Here is a 22,026-nt window from a genome sequence, read left to right as displayed (position 1 = left end):
TGCAGTCGACTGCACCGTGCCTTACAAGCCGAAGGGATTGGATCGCTTGGTGACCATATGTTCTGGGCTGGAAAAATATTGGTCAGGCCATTCCCCTGCGCCGCAGCCCATTGAAATCAGCCCGCTTTGCACGTCCGCTCTACGATTGTACATGGCAGCGGCCCGCTGCTCTGGCTACAAAGTTTTGCTCTACTCCTACTTGACACTGATGATGGAGTAGGACGGAAATGGAATTGAGCTGTGAGCTGTTACCACAGGCAAGAGATTTGGGGTTTCTATGGCTGGACTAGTAAAAACACGAATATTAGAGAATGACCTAATATCAAATAATTAGAAGGGGTGAGGTTTCGAATCCAGAGCGTTTCTAGTTATGGCTGGACTAGTACTCTAGTAGTTTGGTACCAAGTTAACTATACTTCATTCATGTATGTCTTTCACGCGAGACAGCTGGTTGGCGATCAGTAAACACTCTTGCTGAGAAAGACCGAACTCCAAAAACCAAAATCGGCATGAAACTAATCAGCTCCACATCACCGCATTAATTAATTAGTCCCCACTAACATGATCTCCCAAGAAACCACACGCACCAAACACTCATTGATCGATCGATCGATCAGTAGACGTCACTCGTCCCACTCGGCTTCGTCTCCGCGGACGACGGCGTGCGAGCCCAGCGCGACGAAGGCGAACACCGGCGTGGCGAATCCCAGGGCCACGGCGGCGACGGCGACCCTCCTGAGCACGCCGAAGCAGCGGAAGCACCGGAGCCCCGGCAGGAACCGGAGGTAGACGCACCACAGCCACAGGGTGAGGCCGGCCACCGCCAGTGCCACCGACGCCGACGCGCGGCGGACGGCGCGCGCGCGCCGTGGCCGCCGCCCCCACGTCGCCGTCGCCGTCGTCAGTGCCATGGCCGCCGCCGCCGCGGCCATCTGCGCCGCGCAGCTCAGCAGCATGCACGCCTCGACGCCGCGCATGGCGGCGGCCTCCTCGGCCGTCATCCCATCGCAAGAACACTACACGAGCATATATTACAAACACATCAGATTCAGACTAAAACGAACAGTGCAAAAATACAACTTGGAGGAGCACATGTGTTTAATTACCAGGTTTTCCGTCATTTCTGTGCCGTAAAATGACACGATCAAGTGGAAGAACACCACGCATGATGCAGTCCAGCCCCCGAAACAAAAAATGTATTCCAACGACGCAACCAGGGGATGCATCATTATCTCTGCAGGCACAAAAAAAAAATGAAGTAAAAAAAAACATCATACATGGGCCGGGAGGGGAATTGGAGCAGAAAAAACGAATTATTCAAGGATTAACAGGAACTCACTCTCAAATCTGTCAACAAAAAGGGCGTTGCATCGTGCAGCTGCAGCATGCTTCTTCATGGGAGGATGAGACTGCCTAGGATTTGAGTTGGCACGCAATGGATTTCTGGGCTTCAAGGGGATAGTGATATAGGCACATGTGAAATGAAATGAAACGGCTGCCAGCACAACGTGTTGCTGCACATACTCATATGCCAGGATGGTCATCTAGCTAGCTACTAAATCTTTGAAGTTAATTAAGGTCAGTATTACTAGTGCATGCATGGTCTGGCCAATTAGGCAGTGCATTTGCACAAGAATACAAGACCGGGCTGTCCATGGATTAAACGTAAGCACACTAATATAGAAGGAAAAACGGAAACGCAGACGTGACTGCTCCAACCTGCCATATATAACTGGCCGGCTTGCTTGGCCAAAGCACCATTGCAAAGAGATGGAAGTTGCCGAATGCAAGTTAAGGTAAGGCGTCTGCAAATAATGCGCTGTGCTCAAATGCTTAACTTGTAAAGTTGTACTAAATATATAAGGATGTGAATCGATCGGAAGCTTTAATTGGCGGTTAACTGGTTATGTTCGCATGTGGCCACGGGGCAGAAGCGAGATCATCAACCAACGCTTTCCCATTTTCCATTTCGGTGTCGCGAGTTGTGAGTGGGTGGATGATATATCGATCGGGTATTCGCCATTCGGGGAAGTGAAGCACACGCAGCAGGCAATACCACGCTGTGATCATCCCAAGCTAGAAGGGGCCATGGAAACGGGTTCTACTAGAATGGTGTTAGCGAGTTCACATTGTTGATTGGAAGAACAACCACGTACATGTAACAATTTGATCAGAGAGGATTTAATCTCTTGACACTGGGAAGTAGGAAGAAGGCGACGTGAAACCACCAATTGCCGATCCAAGCTACCTGCAGTAGTTGTTTCAGAATGGAGCAAATAGTATGTATGATGAGTGTGTAAAAACGGCAGTGTGACGACACTACCACCGGCCTCTGCGTGCGAGACCTTAACCAACAAATGCAGTTCTCTCTCTGGCTCCTTTACTCACCGCGGGCTCTTTCGTGGCAGCTAGCTTCGCTGCACCTGCAGGTGCGTGCGATCGAGCTGCATCCGAAGGTAAGGTGCACAAGCTAATTACTGCAAGGAAAAAAAAGATGGTCAGTGAGAGAGCTTTCAGTGAATTAAATTTGAAAATATACTGTTCATTTAATTTTTTTTCTCAGAAATATTCGGGATGCAAAAACTTGTGCAGAAATATACCATCAGTGTCGCACTTCCGTTGCGCGAAAATGACGTGGGGATGACGTCGCGGGTGATATCACGCGGCAACGGCGCGAGACCGTGCGGTCTCGCGGAATGGAAGAGCGAGACCGTTCGGTCTCGCAGAAGCAATCAGCGACATTGTCCAATAGGATCCATTTGATTAGTGGTTAATTACTTAATTAACAATTAACTAATAATAATTAGTGATTAATTATTCTAATTAACAATTAATTAATTATTAATTAATCGCTAATCAGGATAATTAACCGCTAATTAAATCGGCAAGGCACGGTATCGCTCTTTGCTTGAGCGATAGCGTTGATTGCTTGAGCGCTATCGCTGTTTGCTTGGGTGAGACCGCGCGGTCTCGCACCGCTACCACGCGAGACCGTGCGCTTTCATTGCGCGATACCGGTCGCAACGTCATTTTCGCGTAATGATTGTGTGAGACAGATGGTATATTTGTGTAAAAGATTTTGCATCCCGAATATTTCTAACAAAAAATTGAATGAATGATGAATGGCAGGATGGGTGATTCGGCTTGCAAACAAGGAAGGCCAGTACAGAATGTCTATCGTGGAGTAAACAGTATAAATATATATATATATATATATATATATATATATATATATATATATATATATATATATATATATATATATATATATTCTGAAAGTAAATATTAAGGGTGTGTTTGAGGAGAAGGGGATTGAGGAGATTGGGGAGATACGCAAAACGAGGTGAGCCATTAGCTCATGATTAATTGAGTATTAACTATTTTAAATTTGAAAAATGGATTAATATGATTTTTTAAAGCAACTTTCCTATAGAAATTTTTTTGCAAAAAACGCACCGTTTAGTAGTTTGAAAAGCGTGCACATGGAAAACGAGAATCAATCTCCCCTATCTCCCCAGAACGAACAGAGCCTAATTATGCTTTTGATTCAACTACGAGAAATGGGGTGTGTTCTACATTCGTGATGAGACTGGGAACCTGTTGATGGCTGTAGCCGAAAGGTTGAAAAAGTTAGTACAAGATTTGAGGCATCTGCTGCTGCAGAGAGAACAGTGGTTTTGCTAGCGGAAATGGGCATTGCAACTTGCAAGCTTGGGTGCGTATAAGAGGAGAGGAAATACGAAGATATGTAACATGAGGTGAGTCACTGTCGTATGATTAGTCGAGTATTAATTATTTTAAATTTGAGAAATAAATTAATTTGATTTTCATAGCAACTTTTTCATAGAAGCGTGCGCGTGAAAAAACGAGACAAATCTACTCTCTTCCATGCGCTGCCGAACACTGCCAACTATTTAATATATATTGTTCTCAATCTAGTTTAAGGTTTGAATGATTTTGAGGCAAAATAATGGTGTTAATGTTGTAATTTTTACAGTAGATAAACTTTTTGTGCTATCTAGTTATAATGATGTTAGACTCCAACAATGTCCAGTCGTGTTGCCCGTTCTTTTGTCGGATTTGGGAGCTTCCATGGAACGCGACAAAACATTTGTCCTGATTTGATAACTTTGTAACTCGTGTGGTAGCTAGCGACTTAGCTTGTTTGGGAGGAGGGGTTAGGTCCTCCCGACACGCAAAACGAAATACGTATTATTGCATAATTAATTAAGTATTATTTTTTAAAAAAAGGGTTAATATGATTTTTTTAAAACAACTTTTATATAATTTTTTTTTTGGCAAAAAACACATTATCTAGTAGTTTGAAAAGCGTCCGCGTGGAAAACGAAAGAGGTGAGTTGAGAAAACTGGGAGAATAACACAGTCTATATCATAGTCCTAATGGAATGTACTTTTCATGTTCTAAAAATAGCAAGGATGTGTTAGGAGGCTAGGAGCTATTGTCTTACAAGGTTGTAATTTTATAATTTTCTTCTGCTATATCAATACGAGATCTCGCACTATTTTGAATGCATCGTTTTAAAAAAACATGGAAATTTTTGTAAGGAAAATTAATGTAGGAAAAACTCCTACATAGTGGGCTAACTCTGTGTATCTCTGATGTTAAACTGGCCCTCAAAAGAAATCCTCCTTGGTCCAACATGAAGAGGTCCAAAAGGTAGTAGAATACCTTATGCATATGCTCTAGGGCTCTAGGCATGGCCCCTGCGTACTTTGTCCCGAGAGAGGGTACACCGTGTACATAGTCTGATCTTGACTGTCAGGGTTGTTTCCTAATGCAATGACAAATGGGACTATAAATCTATAATTACCCATACTTGTGTTCCTTCAAGTTGCAAACGTATAGGTCGCGTGCCATCTTAAGTGCCTGGTGAGTGATGGAATCATGATCCAATTGATAGCCTAATCACCATCAATGATAGCCAAGTGAATGGAACCAAAATATATCCCTGCGACGATCCTGCCAGCCTCAACATGCACAATCCTCCCCTCTCCTCTCCCAGCCTCCAAATGACCAAATCCAACCGTATCTCCCCACCGCCACTTAACAACACCGTCGACACAAACCCAGGCTGATACGGTCATGATCCGATCGCCCAGTTTAATTCCCGTCCCCACCCCCCTGAAAAGTTCGGTCCTGATCGTATCCTCATCGTCATCGCCATCATCATCAAAACCTGCAGCTGTCCCTGCGATCCTGTCATGTCGCGCGCAGGTGATCTCCCGATTCCTCCCTGTCACCCCCCCGAAAAGTGATCGCTTGTCCACTTCTGCAACACTCCCCCCCCCCCCCCCCCCCCCCCCCCCTCCCGCGTTTCTTTCTCGCGTGACAGATTGTCAGGCGACGTCGCAACCGGCGCAACCACACGCTACTCTCCAAACAAAACCAACCACACCGCCATGTGCAGCGCCCACCCGCGGCGCGTACGCATCGATCGGCGTCCGCGACCGCGAGCCAGCCGCAACTTGCACACATGGGCGTACGTACGTACCCCCTCGCGCACATGCCCGCATAATCTATGTCCTCCCGTCGCCGCCGCCGCCGAGCCCGCCCGCGCGCGCCGTGAGCCGAGACGAGACGACTGACGAGAACGAGTAGTCTCCACCGCGTAATGCTGTCTCGCGTACGTCGCGCGCGGCGGATGCGGGTGCGGGGGGCGTCTCACGGCAATTTTGTAATGGCGCACGCGAGCCGCGCGCGCGGACGGGCGGCGTGGCGTGCAACTGGCTGCGGGAGCAAGTAGGGGGAAGTGGAGCTTTTCGGAATTATTGCGCGGGGATCCATGCACAAAAAAGTATCGGAATCTTCCTGATTGGGCATGATTAGATTAGATAGCGCAGCGTAGCGTTGCTGCATCGTCAATCCGAGAGAGGGAGAGAGAGAGAGAGAGAGCCCACATGCTTGTCCTGCCATCTGGGAGGTTGGCGATGGCGATATGGCTTTGACCTGCCGAGTACAGTGTTAGTATACTAGTAATAACGATCTTTGCGGCTCATTGGTAGCTGTTAATTACTCTGTCGCCTTAACCATGCCTATATATGGGTATACATTTAGGTTCTTGCATGCTCTTCTTTCTCTAAGCACACAACTACCACCAACTAAGCACTCTTTATCTGCTGCCTGCCGAAACATTTTTTTGCTGGTCACTACCGACTGAGACCGGCTTCGATCTCTTCTTGCAACTCTCGCCGTCGCCGAGCGGCAGCTTAATTAGGTGCGTACTCATCCTCTGACCAGCACTGCATTTGCTACATAACAAGTAGGGAGTAATTTCGGTTTACTAGTTCAGATGTTGTTGCTTGACTAGATTAGATTATGATGATCCTGTCAAACGTGAATCTAGTCCTCTGTTTAAGTGGTCTGCATTTCGCTGCTGCCCACAATCACAGATTAAAGTTATCTGCAGCTGTGACGCAGTTCACAGCTGCATTCACTGCATTTTTTGTTTTTGTTTCCTGGAGAACATGTACTGCTACTTCTTCAGAGCTAAGCTGCCGTGCATAACTATATCTGATGATCCGAGGCACGATCAGTTCTGTGCGCACAGTTTGGCATATCGTTTATTTTTGTCAAATGCCTAAGAGTCAGCGAGCAATCGAGCATCATCATTCTCTGATAAAGAAACGTTATGCATCCAGACATCTGGCGCATTTTTTTCTCAAGTAATGAAATGATTAAGAAATAAGTACACGCTCGATCGTGAGCGAATATTCAGAATACGGGTGGGTGGCGCAACTGCAGCCATATGGGCAAGTTGGCCAACCTGTACCCTTCTCGAGAAAATCAAGTGCCAACGTGTATAGAAAAAATGGAAGCAAGTAGCAGTACTACTACTTCCAGCACAGACGTAAGTTGTCAACCATAGATAACAATATAATATTGTCATTATGAGAAGCTAATTGTGCCAGATTAGATCTTGTCATGCGTGTGCTGGAATATTTGCTTTGCTAAAAGCGTCTTGCGGCCAGGAGAAAACCCAGCGTGATTAACCTGACCCGGTCGGGTTCCGGTTGGGCCAGCTGGTCAAAGACTTTAGCTCTATAAACTTGTATACATCTAGCATCTAAGAAAAGAAAAATGCTACAGCGACTGTAGCCAATTCTCCTGTAAAGGGAAGTGATGCACTACACGGTTCTTTCTCATCATGTGAACCCAGGCAAGTGATTGTAGGAAGAAGAACAATATGCAAAGTGAGATATGTACCCCGTGAGTGATCGATCAGAACTTCAGAAGGTCTAAAAGCCGAATGAATAATGATCCTTTTTTTTCGTAAAAAGATGTTATTAGAAGTATGTGCACCGTAGTGGGGTTTATCTCGAGGATGGAAAAGCGCCCAATTGCAGGAGGAGATGATGCTAAACTAATCAAGGCCACTACCTCCAGTCCTTCACCCAAAATCACATGCACGCGTCACTGTCCCCACCACCACTGCCTTTCATCCATTGTCAAGATCCATCTGACGGTTTGGATAGGTTCTCCTCAATCCCTTCTACAAGTGACCACACACACCAAATTCTGATGCGTACAATATCAGTTTTAGCAGTACTAAAGATATATTTTTTTGATAAACCTTATAATGCGTAGAAAAGAAAATTATTCCCCAATTCTAATGAGAAAAAACAACAGTATTAATTAGTAGTAGCACTAAATATATTTCTTTTAGATAATTTTTATGATAATAATCCTTATTATGCGTACTACTATCAGAAAAGAAAATATTCTGGTGATTTGTCAGTGAGATTTTTTCCCTGTTTTTCTGTGGTGATGCTGTGTGAGGGGGACTAGGAGTGTTCTAGTCAACTTACTGTTTTTATGACGAAGATCGCTGGACTGTGTGGACCGGGCCCTATCCGGGGGCCCAGCCCGGGCCCAGGGGCAGGACGGAGACGACTTTGGACTGACGAGTTTTAAAGACCTCGTCTTGGTTGGGATTAGCATATTAGCATATCATCAGCATTAGCGATACAAAGCTCTCTCCGGTTTACAACGAAACGCCAAGAAAACGAAGGCCACGAGGAGAGGAGAGGCGAGGCGGACGCGTCCAAGCAGAATCCCAAATCCCAAGCCCTCTCTCTCTCTCGCTCGCTCGCGCAGGAGCGAGAGATCCCACTCTCTCCCCACCATTTCCCCCCCCCCCCCCCTCTGTGTCCCCTCCTCCTCCTCTACACCTGTTTGGGCATGGCGCTGCGGCGCGGGTGGAGACGAGCGGCGGCGGCGGTTGTTCTTCCTGCCGCCTCCGTGGAGTGAACCACCGACGACGACGACGAACAAGGTGACGATGGGATTCGGGTTTTCTTAATCTTTTCTAGTAGTACTAAGTTTGTTTCCGTTTAGGATCGATTCGTGTGGTTTTAGCGTTTGGAATGGCGCAGTGATTTGGTCTCTCTGGTTTGGTTTCCTGTTTTAATGGAACAGTTCGAGGGGAGACACGAATAGCCGATTAGGAATTCGCGGATTGTTTTCATCATTTTTTTCTCGGTTCTTTTTATGGGAATTTGGATTTTTCTAGGCATGAATTTTTTTTGTATTCTGCTGCGCAAATTTAGCCGGGGATTTGTGGAGTTCCCCCGAGAACAAAGCACTCGCCCACCACCGAAAATTCCGGTCGTTTTAATAGAGGGAAAGTTTCAATTTTTCATTTCTGTCGGTACGAAAACGGGTGAGCTTTTAACTCTTTCGGATCGCTTTATCGCCACGATGATCGGATTTTTGTTCCTTTTAATGGCGCGCATAGTCGAGAATCTTTAATGTTCTTTCAACCCCAGCAAATCAGCAATCCCTTTTCTGTTCATGTTTTCATTTTGCTACAGCCGCCAGATTTATAGCACTCAATTAATGCTAAGTGATTTTGAAAAGTGCGAAACTTTAATCCGTCTGATTGCAGGTTCAGTGTACTCCTAAATCATTTTATTGAAGGGGAAAAACAAGGAAAGCGAAGTGTCAAAATTTCTTCCTTTTGTTTTAGGCCTGCATTTCTGCCACAGAATTTCGTTGTTGGACAGAAAAAAAAAACCTTTTTTTTTTCCTCTCTCTCTTTGAACACCTTAATAAAGGACGCGGTTTTAATGGCCAACTACACGCCTACGCCCTGAGCCTGCGTGGCCATCGGCGTAGAGGTAGGATAGCCGGCGCGCGGCGGCTGCGCACGTCGCTGACAGGTGGGCCCGTGCTGCCAGCCAGTCAAGCATCGGCACTGCGCGGTAGCAGCAGTTTTTACGGTGCCAGCCGCCCCCTAGTCGAAAGAATCAAAGAACTCTCTTTTACTTTTGTCCCTTTTTAGCCTTTCTGCGCTGTTTTTAGCTGTTGCTTTGTCTCGGTTACTTGGGATCTGCGCCCCCGTGTGGTTCTTGGGGTTGGGCTCTCCTGTTCCTGTTCCTGCTCCTCATGTTGGGTGGGATCCCCGAGGTTGGGTTTTGCGTGCGTGGAGGTTGGGTTTTGCGTGCGTGGTTGGTGAGTTATTGGTTCAGGGAACAGTTGGCGTGGGGAGAGGCAAGGAGCATCCTGTGCTTTGTTCTTGTTTGTTTTTCTTGGTAATTAGATGCTTCTTCTGTTTCACTGTTTGCATTTTGTATTAGTTGTGCTCTGTAAATGGTTAAATTTGCAATTATCCTTTATGTCCACGTAGTCCATATTGTTGTACATTAGGAGGTAATGTTGTTGTTTGCTATATATATATCACGAGGCTGATTACCTGTGTTGCCAATTGCAGATGACATTTTGAGCACCGCGTGCTAACTTCACAGAGGGTGAGAGAACCCCCCGCTGTGTTGATTCTTTTTCTTGGGCTAGAAGTATTTCGGTTAGATATGCCAAGTTCCGAATCAGACAGGGATGATATCTTCTTTGATGCATTTGATGATGTTACTTCAACAAGGGAGCCTTCATTGTCAGATGATTGCAGCACAAGTGACGAAGGATTAGCATCAAGGAGATTTGAGTATGATATTTGGGGAAACGAGCCAATGAGTGTTGAAGAAAGGCGGCAAAGGTTCCTGAAGGGAATGGGGTTTGATGAATTTCTTGCTACCAGAGTGGATTTTTCTCAACCACAGGGAGAAATCACAACTGTAGGTCCTTTCGCTGACTTGGGGTTGGAGGAGAGTACTACCAGTGACATTTCTTCCGTGAATTCATCTGTTCCTGAGAATGAATCAGTTTCTGATGCCTCCTGTTGCATAGGAGATATTGACAGTGGCGAGAGATACACAGTTCAGAATGATGGATACGGCGAATTGACTAGCATGCTTAAGGATGTGGCATCACATAAGGTGGTGTCTCTTCTGGAGTTTGATGGCGTACCAGGCCTTTCTCAATCTGTTCAAAAGTTGTTGCGCAAGGTGTATAGCAGTTCTATCGAAGAGAAAAAGAATGTGTTTAATAAGAAAAAGGGTGTCAAGAGCTTGTGGAAGAGCTTCATGAAAAACAGGAGTTTTGGTGGAATTTGCAAGCACGACGTCAATGTAAAAAACTGCACAATAGGCATACCATCCAGAACAAAAGTTCAACATCGAAAGAAAAAAACTATGGAATTTTCTGCTGTCCATCTGGGTCAAGAAATCCAAGCTCACAAGGGTTTAATTAAAGTCATGAAATTCAGCCCGTCAGGCTGGTATTTGGCAACTGGTGGTGAGGACTGCATTGTACGGATATGGCAGATTATGGAAGTGGAAGCATCTTCGAAGTTGCATGGGGGAGACAACCCTCAGAACTATGATGATAAAATTACAATCATCAAAACGGAACTAGGAAGAGGGAAGAATCATGCCCTTGCAGTAGTGCCAAAGAAGGGTTTCCGCATTTCAGAGACTCCATTACATGAATTCCAAAGCCATACAGATGATATCCTGGATATGGCATGGTCAGAGTCAGATGTAAGTTTTTCTCTTGTATCTTACTATATTGCTAGCATACGCAATTAATCATACTCAAATTGCTTGTCTGAAAATACAATTTCTGTCCAATGTCTATCAACATGGTTTCATGTACCATAAACATATGTTATCATATCTTCAATTTTTCATATGCTTACTAGGTCTGAACTGGTTTGACTGCAGTATCTCTTGACCTCATCAAAAGATAAGATGGTGCGTTTGTGGAAAGTTGGCTGTGATGGTTGTCTTGGACTGTTTAAACACAAAGACTACGGTAAGCAACATACTATTATAGTGTTCTTTACTACTAATTATTTGCTCTGTATGGTTTTCGGGCCCAGTTTTCCTTATAAACTGGGTAAATTCTCTTCTTCTAAATATAAAAGTTGGAACAAAGTTCCGCCTCGGTTTCAAAAAAGAATTATTTGCTCTGTTTTGATTATATCCTTATTGCGATGAAAGACAGTCTTATAATGTTATATGTACTTTGGGCTATTGCATTGACTTTTTTTTTCATTCCTTTGAAATTGTTAACAGTGACATGTGTTCAATTCAATCCTATCGATGAAAGATACTTCATCAGTGGTTCAATAGATGGAAAAGTTCGTGTTTGGGATGCTTTGGATAAGAGAGTAGTTGACTGGGCTGATACACGGAAGATCATAACTGCTCTTAGTTACCAACCGGATGGAAAGGTTTGAATCTGATCAAAATGTAGTTTGAAATATTCTGCACAACTAGATGTTAATTATTAATTTGTTTTTTTTTCAAACCAGGGCTTTATTGTTGGCACTACTTCTGGAGAATGCCGCTTTTATGATCAATCAGGTACATAGAGCTCATTGTGCACACTACCTGCGTGCTTTCTGTTAGTAATATGACTATTGTCCCAATTGGTGTGTTCGTACGTCTAACTGAGCAGTTCATTTTCTTGATTAGGTGAAAACATCCAACTAGACAAAGAATTGTTTATGCAAGGGAAGAAGTCTGCTGTCCGTCGGGTCAACAGTCTGCAGGTTGATTTCTACTCCTCACTTGGTTCGTTTAAGATTTCTTTAACAGTGATATCGACAAGCAATAATCTCCATGGAGTTGTTAATATCATTCCACTAATTTGTGGTTGTCATTTTGCAGTCACGTTCAAGTGATTCCTCTAGGATTACAATAACATCAACGGGTTCCAAAATTCGAGTTGCTGATGGTGTTGATATCATTCAAAAGTTTGAAGGTATATTTGCTAAACAAGATGCCATATTTCATTCCTGAGAAGTCTGTCATTTTATAACTGTTTTTCTTATACAGTAATATTTTGTGGCCTCAGTACTGATGATATCTCCTTTTATATACCTTCTGATGCAGGGCCTTGGAATTTGAAGGCTCTTTCTTCACCATCTTTAACATCAGATGGAAGATATCTCATATCTGCCGGATTGGATTCCAATGTCTACATCTGGAACTTTGACATTCCAAGTGTCGCCGATCATAAAGGCGAAGCTAAATCGGTTCGCTCCTGTGAGAAATTCTTCTCCAAGGACGTGACAACCGCGGTACCATGGCCCGGGCTGCATCAAGAAAGACAGCAGGTGAAGAATTCTTCCAGCCTGACTGAAGAATCCGTCAGTTCACCCATTTTGCACCGCCACGGGGAACGCCGTTCCCCCGCAGCGCGGTGTTTCGCTGACGGCATGAAGGGTACTCCGACATGGCCGGAGGAGAAGCTTCCACCTGCAAAAGCCGCTGATGCCCCACGACTGTCTGACTGTCTCTCCACGATCTCGCCTGCTTGGAACACGGTGATCGTGACTGCAAGTCGAGACGGTGTGATCAGGTCTTTCCACAACTACGGCTTGCCTGTGAGATTGTGATGATCTGCAAATGCAAGGCAATCAGCTTTGGTATAGTCTGACTGTGATTTGCGTGCGTGCGTGAGTGTGTTCGCTGAAGAAGAAGCTACAGAAAACTGTAGCTTTGGTGATAGCCTTTACTAACACAGTAAAGTTTTTTTGTTGGTAGTAGATGGTAGGAAGGTGAGGAGAGGATCTTATTTTTTTTGTACTGCGAATTCAGAATCTGAACTTGTGGTGCTTGTCGAAATGAGGTGGTCAATCCAGAAGCGTTTTTTCCCTCTTGTCCATATGCTTCTGTACCATTTCAGTCCATTTTTACCATGTACTACTCCACTTGTGGGAAGACTTCTTCCCTATGAATACTGAATCTGACCTTGATCAGAAAACAATTCAGAAATATTGGAGTACTACCTCTCTCCGAGGTAATTAACGAGCAGATCTAATAATTAAGAAAGTGCAACTAACCAGCAGCTGATGCGATGCCGTTGGCTCAGCTCAGCTGACGTCGCCTGCTATCCCTGTCATCCCTACGTAGGCCAAGCTGTGTGAAGTATGCTTTGTCTGCATTTTAGTCTACCTCTAGTCAAGCAGACGAGGACAATCGCCGACCGCGTATGATCCTGGGCATAGCGCTTTCAGTCCGTGGCTCCTCCAGTTACTTATCGTTAGTCAGGATCAGGGGGGATCACCGTGACCAACATGTACATGCCGAGATGCAGTGGTGGTATGGGAGGGGAAGGCGGCCAAGCCGCACAATTTCTCTTCAGCTAATAACCGTGGTGTTAATAGATCAATCGATTGCCTAATTATTCTTTACCCGTCGACGGTGTGATGTCCGTGTTAACTTTATCAATCACAAGATAGCCGGCTTAAACTTTCAAAGATACTTACGAGAGTAAGAAGTATGTGTGTATTTATAAAAGTGAGTGTATGCGCGTTGTGATCATTTGTTTGCACTGTGTTTCATAAAAAAGACCAGTAAAACCAGCCGATTCAATAGAAAAATATGATCCTACAGCGAGAATTATTATACAACCCACTACTATAGAGTAGTCCAACGGGGTTGTATAATCTAAAAGTGAAAAAGTAAAGACACAAAGTTTATGGTGAGACCCTCTTCTCTTATCAAGTGTATAAATTAGCAGATTACCTATTTATATAATGCAAATCCATATGTGAAAAGTTTCTTAACATGAATGAATGTTCGCTTTAATGTTTTATGGGCTAGAAAAAGCAAGGATTGGTACCTTTGTGGTGGTTATAGCTGAAACGCCAAAGTGGATGATAAAAGGGAGCTATTTTTGGGAGCTTGACAAATATCAACCGAGTGCTGCTATTTGGTAGGTCCCCTAATACACGCGCTGTGATGGTAAGGGGAAGCCGAGGGAACGCATGTGGAAAATGAGACAAGACATGCACAACGAACGGCTCCATGGTCCAATGCACCGTGACCACGACCTCCGGCGGGGTAGGGAGAACAAATTTTGTGCCAAGTGTGGTAGGAAGGATGCACAGATGTAATATCTTATTTAGTTGGAGAAAATTTTTAGGTTTGTTTGTTATATCGGATATACGAACACACATTTAAAGTATTAAACGTAGTCTAATAACAAAACAAACTACAGATTCTGCCAGGAAACTGCGAGATAAATTTATTAAGTCTAATTAATCTGTCATTAGTAAATGTTTAATGTAGCATAACATTATCAAATCATGGCGCAATTAGGCTTAAAAGATTCGTCTCGCAATTTACACGCAAACTGTGTAATTGGTTTTTTTCCCCACATTTAATACTCCATGCATGTATCCAAACATTCGATGTGATGAGTGAAAAATTTTTGTTTTGGGAACTAAACAAGGTCTAAGTTATAACAACCAACTGGCCACATGAAATTTTTTCTATACAAGCTATATGTAAGTTATAACGTAATTATAATATAGTTATAAATTTATAATATAATTATATTTTAATTATACTATTGTCACATTTAAATTTTTCTACCAATCAATTGTCTAATATTGTATAGCTACTCCCTTTCTTCAATTATCTTGTTATTTGACAAGAAAATTCTCATAGGTAGCAATACATTATTTTATGGGTGGATCTAGATACAGCTTGCATGGTGTGTTGGGCATAGGTTAAGTCTCTTGTTGGCACAGCTACAGATCCAATATTTCTTAGAGCTGGATATTCATAACTCCATAAATCTATAAATCTATATTTGCGATTATTTTCATAACATTTCCTATTTTAGCTAAAATTTAAAATTTTAAACCACTTTAATATTTTAGATAAAATTTAAAATTTTAAACCTCTTTAATTAAACATTGAAATTTCAAATTTACAGTGAATATCGGTGTGTTCGGCTGCCATTTTTTCAGCTGCGGCTACGGTTGCAACATTTCAAAATTGCTGCAGCTTACAACGATTTTGAACTACTGCAGCCGCAGCGGCTGCAACAGCCATACCTGCCGAACAGGGCCTATGTGATCTATAGTTGTGCCAACCGGACCTAAATCTAGAGTGAAACACACAAGTGGTCCCTAAACTAGGACTTATTACAATGTGTTGTCTCAATTCAAAATTGTCATGGCTCATTCGGGATCATAATATAAGTCACGCTAAGAGCAGGTATAATAGCAGGCTATAAGCCAGCTATAAACATATTTTAAAGAGATAAAAAAAAGAGAGAAGAGCAGCGGTTTACAGATCTGTAGCCAGCTGCAGCACAGACTCCAAGATGTAATGTGTGTATGACGGGTGGAACCATGTATTAATAGTATAGTAAGCAACTATTATCTAAATTGACTATTACATTGGCTATAAATGATTTGGAGACAGTAGTGGGCTACTATTAAACTTGCTCTAACGCGGCTGCCACCTCCTCCCTCCTGTCACCTCATTTCTTTCCCTCTCTATCAGCCAGCGGCAGAATCAACTAATACATCATTACTTAGGTTAATTAACTAATTAATTAGATAACTGTGTATTAAAAATTGTTACAGAGAGCCAGGCCACCGGCCGTCCCCTTGTCTCTGCCACTGAGAGGAGGGAATTTTTTTAGAAATAATATTATTTTAATGGGAAATTGTAAAAGTAGAAACTAGTCGGCTAAAATTGCAAGTTTAACATCATGTCAAACTACAGTTATTCAATAGGGTTGTTGTTCACTTAAAAAAATAGAAAAGGACTAGAAAGAGCATGGCAGGGGGCCTATTGAACATCCAAAGTTCGATAGGTCTGCAAGCACAGAGGTGCACAGTAGTGTATAGTGCGCATAGTGATTGATCTCTTTTTTTCTATCATTTTTTATCTCCTGTCGAACAGGGGCAGTTCGATAGGGTATTTTTTATGCCCTGTCGAACAACCGCAGTTCGACAGGTACCCTGTCGAATTATGGTTGTTTGATATGTCCCCCTGTCAAACTGTGGATATTTGACAGGGCAGCCGATCAGCTTCTACTTTTACAATTTTCCATTAAAATAATATTATTTCTAAAAAAATTAGGAGGAGGTGACAACCATATTAGCGTCAAGTAGGATTTCTAATGGGTCATGACAATGTTAGACTGAGATGACACACTTTAATAAGGTATAGGATCTATGGATTTGGATTTTTCAAAGTATAAGAACCTATATGACACAATATAACAAATTTAGGAGCTGTTGGTGTATTTTACTTATAAATTTATATGCCACTAATTTTATCATATTGGTACGGAAAGAAAGGAGTTATGTCTACGTAGTTAGTATAGGACACTTGGTAATTCCCGTTCTATATGGACTCATTCATGATCCACAAGCCGTACTCGGGAACAAAGCAAGAACACAACAAACTTATATTGTTGGAACTGAAACGACCATAATAAAATTAGTTTGTAATTGATTCTCTATTAATAGTGCAAATCGGATAGCTAAATGGTGTCACCATGCATATGTCCACCTAAACTCCTGGTATGTTTGAGGATCGACAAAAAAGGGCAGGCGAAAATAGAGAAGAGATCACGAAACGCCCACACCTGGGTACGCAGAGAGCGAAATCAACCGCATGGCGGCGGCTTTTCGACACGCGGCGAAGAGTGTCGTCGGAGCCGGCGGCCGTACGTCGCGTGCTACGGACGGCGGCGGCGGCGGCGGCGGCTACTATCCTCAAGGAGGAAGAATGGCGGGTGTTGCTGCTGCCGAGGCTAGCTTATCCCCCCGGCACCGGCGGCGCCAGGTCGACGTACGACGCCGCTCCTCCGCTCATTCACCTCCGCGGCCGGCGGAGCACCAAACCATCACACGCCGCGCACGCCGTCTCATCATACGAATCCGGCCGGCAACATGAGAGAATTACCTGCAACAACAACAACGACAACAACGTACGACTAGCCAAGTCGAGGAGAAGAAGAACGAGCTGCTCAAAATCTGCTACCCGAGATGGAATAATCCAGCGGTGAAATGTCCAACCAGGCGGACAAGAAGTTACTGCTCAGGCTGCTTCCACAACACTACCACCACCATCTTAAGCCTAAGGCGAATGGTGATAGCTAAGGACGGCGCTATTTCTTGAAATGGAGTGCAGTGAGCTATGTTTTGTATACAGGGACGGAGCTAGAATAAAATAAAAGGGGTTCCACTCGCTTGTTTTACTCTGGTTTAAATCAAATTTAGCTTGATACGGGTGTCTATATTTAAACTGACGGGGTATATATATGGTTCAAATAGATAAACTATAGGTAAAAAAAATTTTGAACCGGGTTCCTGGGCACCCCCCTAACAATACTAGCTCCGCCCCTGTTTGTACATGTACTTTCTCCGTTTCACAATGTAAGTCATTTTAGCATTTTTCATATTTATATTGATATTAATGAATCTAGATAGATATATGTGTCTAGATTCATTAACATTAATATAAATGTGAGAAATGTTAGAATGATTTATATTGTCAAACGGAGGGAGTACATGACTATCACCGTGGCCTCGATCAAGCGTTTGTCTTCCAAGTCTATGCATGGTTAATGGTTGCTACTAGTGCTAGTGACCTAGTGTTGAGTATATATATGTTGATTGACTCTTTAGTTCCAGAAAAAGTAGGAGTATATATGTTGACTCATTTTGCTGTACGTTTGCCTGCTGCTGTTTAGGAGCGAGTTCACTATTTCATCGTCGGAATGAGCTATTCCCTCCGTACCAAACTAGCTTTGTTTTTTTGGAGGCCGCTATACAACGGAATCCCGTTGGAACGGGATGATACCGGTTAAATATCAGGTCCTGCTACCTCTGAGGTATCATGTCCTAATACTTCACCTTTATCAGGTGATACTTGCGAGGTATCAGCTGATACCTATAAGGTATCATGCGATTACTACCATGTATCATGTGATGCTTGCGAAATATCAGGTGAAACATGTTAGGTATCAGACGATTCCTACCATTTATCAGGTAATACTTGCGAAGTATCAGGTGAAACCTGTCAGATATCAAGCGATTTCTATTATGTATCAGGTGATACTTGCGAAGTATCAGGTGAAACCTGTAAGGTATCAGGCGATTCCTACCACGTATTAGGTGATACTTACAAGGTATCAGGAGCCGGGCACCAAAGTGTCATCGCTGGTGGTCCCACTATCCACGTCTCACGCCAGAGCTTGTCGCCGGCGGTGGAGTCCTCCACGGTCCACGCCATGTCGGAGCTCATCGCCGGCGGCCACGTCCTACGTCATCCACGCCTCATGCCGAAGCTAGTCGCCGATGGCTGCATCCTCCATCCACGCCTCACGCCGGAGCTCGTCGCCGACGGCCGCATCCTCCCCTGTCCGTGCCACGTCGGAGCTCGTGGCCGGTGTCCGTGTCCTCCTTGCTCTACGTCTATCCACTCCGGCGACAGCTGCATCCCCGGCCGTCGGGACAACCCACGTCCATAAGCTCTGACGCCGAGCTCGCGCTGCTCGTCAACACAGCACCTCAGCGACGGCGGCCAAGCCCCACGCATCGCTGCCGTCCTCAGCTGGCGCGAGTAGCTGCAGCACGACGGTATCCCAGTATTTTGCATTTCCCTTTTTTTTTATGGAGGAAGTAAGTCGTATATCTATTGAGCAGTACCGATTTCTAAAAAAGGAAAAATCCACATGCTTAACTGGAAAACTCATATGGTGCCTCGAAAGAGCTATCTGAAATACATCGATATATTACTGAATATTCCTTGCCGAAAATAAAAAAAATAAAATAGAACGTTATTAGATAGCGTGAATTAATATTTCCTCCATGATCTTCTCGCCAGATCGACAAATGCTAATATTTAGCATATGTCATATTCACGTTGAAAATGTATGATATAATAAAGAGACGAGGATATACAGATCGTATAAAATATACAGACTACGGTTGTAAAGAAAAAGAAATCCTTAGCTAAAATTTATAGTCGTGAAATAAGCATTGCCCCGTTTGGTGTGTCGTCTGTTTGTTTGTGCGATGGTATTAGGCATATACGTTTGTTTAACTCAACAATTGTGGTTTTACCATATTTTTTTTAATACTAGGAGTGTTTGGTAGGCCGGCTGCTGCGGCTGCTCACAGTGAGTACGGCATTGTTCGTGCTGGCTGCGGCTGCTCGCAGTGAGCGCAGTCACAGCCTAGTAGCCGAACATCTCACTATGTCTCGTATATTATAGATTTGATTTTTTTTATCAACTTTATGATACTTTATAACTAACAATCTATCCATCAAACTTAGCACGGTCAGCAATAAATACATGCGTAGTACCAAAAAATAGATCATGATTCTATGTAATCGGAGTCACTTGACTTTATCATTTACATGTGAAACTCTGGACCCATATGTTAATGATACCGTGCATTTCAGTGTAAAGGATCTTTGGTCCCCGTAAGATACCGACGGCCTCAGGAACAGCCACATGGCAAAAGAGCGAGGAGAACGGCACGACACAGGCCCCCATTCTCCCCTCCTTCCGGGCGTCCGTGGCTGCGAAGCCTCTTTTCCAGGCCGTGAACGGGTGCACCGAATCTTTTCCCCCCCGTAGCACGTGCGACGCCAGCGACAAAAAAACGGAGCCTTCCAATCCCCTCCCCGTTCACACCCGCAAATCCCTATCCACCACCGTTTTTTTTCTCCGCCCCCCGGCCCCAACAACAACTACTCTCCTCTCCAATTTTCCGCCGGCACGAAAACTCCATTTGCTACCACTGACACGGTCAGTCCACACACAAACATCACACAATTTAATCACAAGAAACATAGTACTAGTAGTGATACTCCTTAACTCAAAATCTCTTATATTATGGGACGGAGAGAATAGTATAGTAAAACATACATTTTACTTTACTCATACAGTACCGGTTTTTATTAGTCTAGTGCACCAAGTCAGCATGCAGAATCCAAATCCAATCAGAGGCACACCAGCAGTAAAGAATAAACAAATGATGCATTAAGCAAGCAATCTTTCCCTAACCTTACACAAGAGATGTAACGGAATCAAAAGAAAACTAGGAGTAAAGTAAAAGAGACATTGCTGGGCCAGCCGGTTTGTTCTATAGTCTTACACTCTCATCTGCTACTGCTACTACTTTTGCCACTGCCTATAGTTTCTTTTGGGGTTTTCTTCTTCTTCTCAATTCTTTTCCTCTTTGCTCCTTCTCATTGTTAAGTGGTTTGCCCAAGAATAATTAACAAAGCGCATGGATGAAACGGAGCACTAATCAATTTTGTCATCAGTGATCGGGCCCACCACCTTGAGCCTACCAGAGAGAGAGAAAAAAATGGAGGGGAAAAAAAAAGAAAAGAGGAAATGGAGCTAAGCTTCTGCCACTGAAGCTGCCTTGGACGGATGCGGCGGCCGGCGGCGGGCTAGAGATCCGGCAGGTTGCTGAAGAGCTCGGCGCAGGTCGCCGGCGACGGCACGGTGGGCGTGGCGAGGAGGTGACGTGGGCTGGGGACGAATGGGTCGGCGTAGTAGGACGGCGGCGGCCGGGCGGCGCCGCCGTTGCTGGTGTTGCCACCGCTGCCGCCGCCGCCGCTGCCGGACGAGGCGGCGCCGGCGGAGGCGGCCCGGAGGATGGGGCTCAGCTCGTTGAGCCAGCTGATGCAGCTCGCGTCGAACGGGAGCGGCGAGAACTGGCCGGGGACGGCGGCGGGCGGGAGGGAGGAGGGGAGCGGGGAGAGGATGCCTGGCCGGATCGAGCCGAGGATCGCCGCGAGGCCGCCGTCGTCGACCCCGCCGCCGCCGCCGCCGTTCGTGATGTCCACGTACTCCAGCGCCGGCTCGGGCATCGGGCGGACGGACCTCTCGATGGTCGCCAGCCTCGCCGCCGGGGACATCGCGGCCGACGGCGAGAGCAGCAGCTCCGGCGGGAAGAACTGCTGCGCGGCGGCCTCGTCCATCATCGGGTAGTCCTGCGCCTGGGCCTCCCCCTGATGCGGCGGCGCCGGCGGCCCCGACCCCGGGCCGGTGAGCCGCTGCACGAGCGCCATGAACTCGTTGGGCTTGGCGTGGATAATCTTCGGCGACGCGTCGTAGATGATCACCGGCGCCCGCGGCGGCGGCTGCTGCTGCTCCCGCCTCGCCTGCGCCTGGGCCGGCAGCTGGTGCGCCTGCGCCTGCGCCGCCGCCGCGGCCGCCCCGGACGACGGCTTCTTGATGGCGTGCGACTCCATCCGCACGTTGAGCCGCGGGGGGCGCGGGCCCTGAAGCTGCCGCCGCGGCGTCGTCGGCTGCTGCTGATGCTGCCCGGACGACGGCGACGGCGACGGCGACGTCGACGACGGGAATTCCATCGCCACCCGGCAGGCCCCCGCGGGCTCGGGGTAGCTGATGGAGTTCAGCGGCGGCGGGCGCTCGGCGGCGGCGCGGGAGGGGAGGAGGACGCGGAGGAGGGGGGACAGCGAGCCGGGTCGGGAATGGGAAGGGGAATGGTTCAACATGAGGCAGGCAGAGTGGGGCAGAGAGAGAGAGAGAGAGAGAGAGTGTGTGTGTGTGTGTGTGTGTGTGGAGCTCACCTCGGCAAAGGCAAGAAACGGGAGGGAAAAGTCAATGCGACGCGTGGGTTTTCTTTTTTCACTAAAACGGAGGGTATTGTTTTGTTTTACATAGGAATGCTGTAGAACGGCACCTCGTTTGAACGAAATGATACTTTTAATGTATTGGTTGATACTTATCAGATATCAGATTACATCTCAGAGATATCATAGGTATTAGGTATCACACGATACCTTAGAGATATCAACCTGTCTAAATAGGGTATCGATCGATACCTAATAAGTATCCGACGATAACTCAGAGGCATC

At 45.4% G+C, this 22,026-nt stretch overlaps 3 protein-coding genes across 4 annotated transcripts; 1 reads left to right on the top strand and 2 right to left on the bottom strand.

The window, feature by feature from the left end:
* Window positions 1–460: 460 nt before the first annotated feature.
* Window positions 461–1,544, bottom strand: LOC127769274 (uncharacterized). The gene is made up of 3 exons (XM_052294809.1): window positions 1,340–1,544; window positions 1,107–1,234; window positions 461–1,016 (listed from the first exon to the last, which is right to left on the bottom strand). Exons 1-3 carry the CDS (start codon window positions 1,542–1,544, stop codon window positions 624–626), a joined length of 726 nt encoding a protein of 241 aa, XP_052150769.1. The 3' UTR covers window positions 461–623.
* Window positions 1,545–7,995: 6,451 nt separating this feature from the next.
* Window positions 7,996–13,021, top strand: LOC127769593 (uncharacterized). Of its 2 annotated transcripts, none has more exons than XM_052295184.1 (8): window positions 7,996–8,294; window positions 9,732–10,893; window positions 11,077–11,167; window positions 11,431–11,588; window positions 11,670–11,721; window positions 11,833–11,909; window positions 12,028–12,121; window positions 12,253–13,021. In XM_052295184.1, exons 2-8 carry the CDS (start codon window positions 9,829–9,831, stop codon window positions 12,756–12,758), a joined length of 2,043 nt encoding a protein of 680 aa, XP_052151144.1. In that variant the 5' UTR covers window positions 7,996–8,294; window positions 9,732–9,828; the 3' UTR covers window positions 12,759–13,021. The 2 variants fall into 2 exon arrangements, with proteins under 2 accessions (XP_052151144.1, XP_052151146.1); XM_052295186.1 differs by lacking the exon at window positions 7,996–8,294 and adding an exon at window positions 9,388–9,552.
* Window positions 13,022–20,148: 7,127 nt separating this feature from the next.
* LOC127769995 (uncharacterized) lies at window positions 20,149–21,717 on the bottom strand. The gene has a single exon (XM_052295663.1). The coding sequence runs from the start codon at window positions 21,661–21,663 to the stop codon at window positions 20,590–20,592; it is 1,074 nt and encodes a 357-aa protein (XP_052151623.1). The 5' UTR covers window positions 21,664–21,717; the 3' UTR covers window positions 20,149–20,589.
* Between the last annotated feature and the right edge of the window lie 309 nt (window positions 21,718–22,026).

Source organism: Oryza glaberrima, chromosome 4, assembly GCF_000147395.1.
Source record: "Oryza glaberrima chromosome 4, OglaRS2, whole genome shotgun sequence".
Lineage (NCBI taxonomy): Eukaryota > Viridiplantae > Streptophyta > Magnoliopsida > Poales > Poaceae > Oryza > Oryza glaberrima.
The sequence above is the reverse complement of the archived record's forward strand: the minus strand, read 5'-3'. Positions and strand labels throughout refer to the sequence as shown.

Bases quoted from the DNA above. Each gene is read 5' to 3' on its own strand.
- LOC127769593 (XM_052295184.1), top strand. From the start codon at position 9,829: ATGCCAAGTTCCGAATCAGACAGGGATGATATCTTCTTTGATGCATTT. The intron at 11,589-11,669 runs GTTTGAATCTGA...TTTTCAAACCAG, and splicing joins GTTACCAACCGGATGGAAAG to GGCTTTATTGTTGGCACTAC. The intron at 11,910-12,027 runs GTTGATTTCTAC...GTCATTTTGCAG, and splicing joins GTCGGGTCAACAGTCTGCAG to TCACGTTCAAGTGATTCCTC.
- LOC127769995 (XM_052295663.1), bottom strand. From the start codon at position 21,663: ATGTTGAACCATTCCCCTTCCCATTCCCGACCCGGCTCGCTGTCCCCC.
- LOC127769274 (XM_052294809.1), bottom strand. From the start codon at position 1,544: ATGACCATCCTGGCATATGAGTATGTGCAGCAACACGTTGTGCTGGCA. The intron at 1,235-1,339 runs GTGAGTTCCTGT...TTGTGCCTGCAG, and splicing joins TTTTGTTGACAGATTTGAGA to AGATAATGATGCATCCCCTG. The intron at 1,017-1,106 runs GTAATTAAACAC...ATGCTCGTGTAG, and splicing joins CAGAAATGACGGAAAACCTG to TGTTCTTGCGATGGGATGAC.